General features: G+C 53.3%; 1 protein-coding gene across 3 annotated transcripts in view; it reads left to right on the top strand.

The window, feature by feature from the left end:
• The window catches only part of LOC102241673 (chromosome unknown open reading frame, human C11orf16), a 31,830-nt gene that overhangs the window by 4,548 nt on the left and 24,179 nt on the right, over positions 1-3,103 (top strand). For all 3 annotated transcript variants that reach the window (XM_014545846.1, XM_005873955.2, XM_014545847.1), the window contains 2 exons: positions 1,741-1,897; positions 2,068-2,299. In XM_014545846.1, the coding sequence (XP_014401332.1) occupies positions 1,741-1,897; positions 2,068-2,299 (389 nt within the window). The remainder of the gene's footprint in view (positions 1-1,740; positions 1,898-2,067; positions 2,300-3,103) is intronic.

Genomic DNA, 3,103 nt, shown 5'->3' with positions numbered 1-3,103 from the left:
GGGCGGTGCCCCAACTCCCCTATCGGCCCTACTCTGTGAGTGACAGGGGGGAGCTCCTCAACCCCCTGATCAGCCCTGCTCTGTGCATGGGGGGGGGCGGCACCCCAACTCCCCAATCAGCCCTGCTCTGAGCCCAACCAGGGGCTGCACCTAGGGATTGGGCCTGCCCTCTGCCCGGGAGCATCCCAGACTGCGAGAGGGCACAGGCCGGGCTGAGGGACCCCCCCTTCTCCCCCCCGAGTGCACAAATTTTTGTGCACCGGGCCCCTAGTATATATATTTAAAAAAAAAGAGAGAGAACTGCTGCTCTCGATAGTGATAGTGAACCGTGAGGGAGAGAACACGCGTCCTGGGAAGGCCAAAGGGCTCTCCACTGCGTGGGCTATGATTTGCTTAAGTATTACATGACCCCAGTCTAAACTGTGCTCCCAGTGACCTCAAGGGCTGACCTGGCTGTTGTCCCACCTTGTAGCAGAGTGGCAGGTATCAGAGTAGGCATGTGGGAGAGAAGGCAGTCAAGGCATCTCCATTTACAAAGTTTCTAGACCATTTTTTAAAAGTATTTTTTAAATATGTAATTTTTTAATTGATTTTAGAGAGGAAGGGGAGAGAGAGAGAGAGAGAGAGAAACATCAATGATGAGAGAGAATCATTGATGGGCTGTTTTCTGCACACCCCACACGGGATCAAGCCTGCAACCCAGGCATGTGCCCTGACCAGGAATCGAACCATGACCTCCTCATTCCTAGGTCGGCACTCAACCACTGAGCCATGCCGGCTGGGCTCTAGACCATTTTATCATCCACTATGGACTTGCTCTGGCACTGCGTGAGCAATTAGAGTTTCTGCCACCAATAGCTCCAGGCCCCTGCTCAGGTTCCCTCCGTTATCTTGGCTTTTCCTGAATAGTATCCTCAGGTGCCCAAGAAGGGGAAAGGCACCTCAGCCTACAAGCACATGCCAGCTGTGTGAGTCCCAGGGATTCATGCCCATGCTACTCAATCCAGTCTGCCCAGGTTACGGACATGCCAGCTTGCACTCTTCATAGCCCCCTTCCTGTTCCTCCTGTCTCCTGTGTGGACCATCTCATTCAAAGCCAGCGTTAAGCATCCCTGCACCCAGGCTCACCCACAAAAGTAAACAGCTTCTTCAGAAACCCAAACCCTGACTCAACAATCATCTCCTCACCCCTACCCCACCCCCGGCTGTGGCCACAAAATTCCCAGAACTAGCTTCTCCTTTTTTCTGTCCCCACAGCCCCTCATTCGGCTCCTCTGTGCCTGCCCTGCTCAAACGCTCCTTCCTCCCTCTGACCCACAGCGCCAAGCCATCTTACACATTCGCTCCTCTGTCATTTCCGTCCAAGCCTCCCCCCGCTCATCCTAGAATCCCACACACCCACTTGGTATGTACCTTCATGGTACTCTTTTTCTGGTCCACAATCTAATCTCAGAACCAGCATTAATTGAACATACCAAGGCTAACGACATTTTGATTGCCCCGAAGCAATTCCCAGTCCTCACACAGTGGTTCCCTTCACTGTCCTCTCCTTCTGCCCAGGCTCACAGTTTATCTCCCCGGAAGTCCTTGGGGACACTCTTGGTGTGGATTTCTGTTCCACACAGCTTTACATGTCATACATGTGCCATGGTGCTGCGCAGACCTGCCTGTGGAGCGTGTTTCTTGATGTTTTTAGGGCTTGGTCTTCTCTACTCCCTAATTCCATTTGCTTTTTCCCAGATGTGCATCATATCAACCGTGTCTCCCCCCTGCTGACCTGGCCCAGCAGGGGCCCGGCAGGCTGAGGGGAGTTGGAGATGCTGCTGGCACATGGGTCCTGGCAAGAAGGGGACCTGATGGCTTTTATTACCGGGCGCAGATAAAGACTGCTCCAGAGGCAAGTTGTCTCTGCGACAATGGGCGTACTTGTCCCTGTCCCTTCTCTAAACGGCCTCCATGCGTGAGAAACCCCCTGGGTCTGGTTCTAGCCATGGTTGTGGGGAACCGTGTGCTCCCTGTGGTACTTCCTAACTCCAGATCGTATTCTGAGTGCTTTCTTGCCCACAGCTGGAGAGGCAGGGGGCTCTGCTTGTGGAATTTGAGGCTCCCCTTGTCGCAGGCCCAGAGCTGCCAGCCCCACGGCAGAGCGTGGTCTTAGGAGAAGATGTCATCCAGTTCTCGCCACCCGAGGAATACTCACTGCAGCCTGGGGACAAGGTGCTGGCGCCCTGGGAGCCGGACAGACAGCGGTATGGCCCTGCCACTGTTTTGGGCTTGGAGGCAAGAGGCTCCCAGAGAGGTAAGGGAAGCTGCTCTGTCCTACCAGGAGCCAGGCTGGTGATCGGGCCAGAGGAGAGAGCAAAGGGTGTCTCTGTAGCTCAAGGGTCTTAGAGGCATTAAAAAAAAAAAAAAAAAAAAAAAACCCCAAAATTCTTGCCCTGGCCGGTTTTCTCAGTGGTTAGAGCCCACAGACTGAAGGGTGTTGGGTTCGATTCCAGTCACGGGCACTTACCTTGGTTGCAGGCTCCATCCCCAGCCCTGGTTGGGGTGCATGTGGGAGGCAACCAATCCATGTGTCTCTCTCTCATATAGATGTTTCTCTTCTCTGTCCCCCTCCCTCCCTTCCACTCTCTCTTAAATATAAAAAAATAAGTGGGAAAAAATATCCTTGGGTGAGGATTAACAGAACACATACACTCAAAACCCTTACCCCCTCACTTGCTGTTTAATCCTGGGGGTGGCAACAGATATATAAATCATATCTTTCAGATTAAAAACCATTTTTCATCGGTACAAGCGCCTACAGCTACGACGCTCTATTGGTTAGCTAACCTAGGGCGGGTGCGATGGGGTTAGCCTGGGTCACACCAGTACCCCTGGCCTGTCCCCACCAAGCTGTCCAGAACAGGGATAGTTCCCTTCTATAGGGCTGACCAGTCAGCATCACTGACATTCAGAGAATAAGAGGAGGAGGTTCCTCCTTCCCTTCCCCCACCCGAGGAGGCATTTTGGTTTTGACATGAAAATGGAGACAAGGAGGTGTGGTGGTAAATATGGAGCCTCTAACCCTGTGAGGGAGGCTCCTGGCAGGCTGCCACCCCCC

The sequence above is a fragment of the Myotis brandtii genome, unplaced genomic scaffold (genome assembly GCF_000412655.1).
Source record: "Myotis brandtii unplaced genomic scaffold, ASM41265v1 scaffold422, whole genome shotgun sequence".
NCBI classification, from domain to species: Eukaryota; Metazoa; Chordata; class Mammalia; order Chiroptera; family Vespertilionidae; genus Myotis; species Myotis brandtii.
The sequence above is the reverse complement of the archived record's forward strand: the minus strand, read 5'-3'. Positions and strand labels throughout refer to the sequence as shown.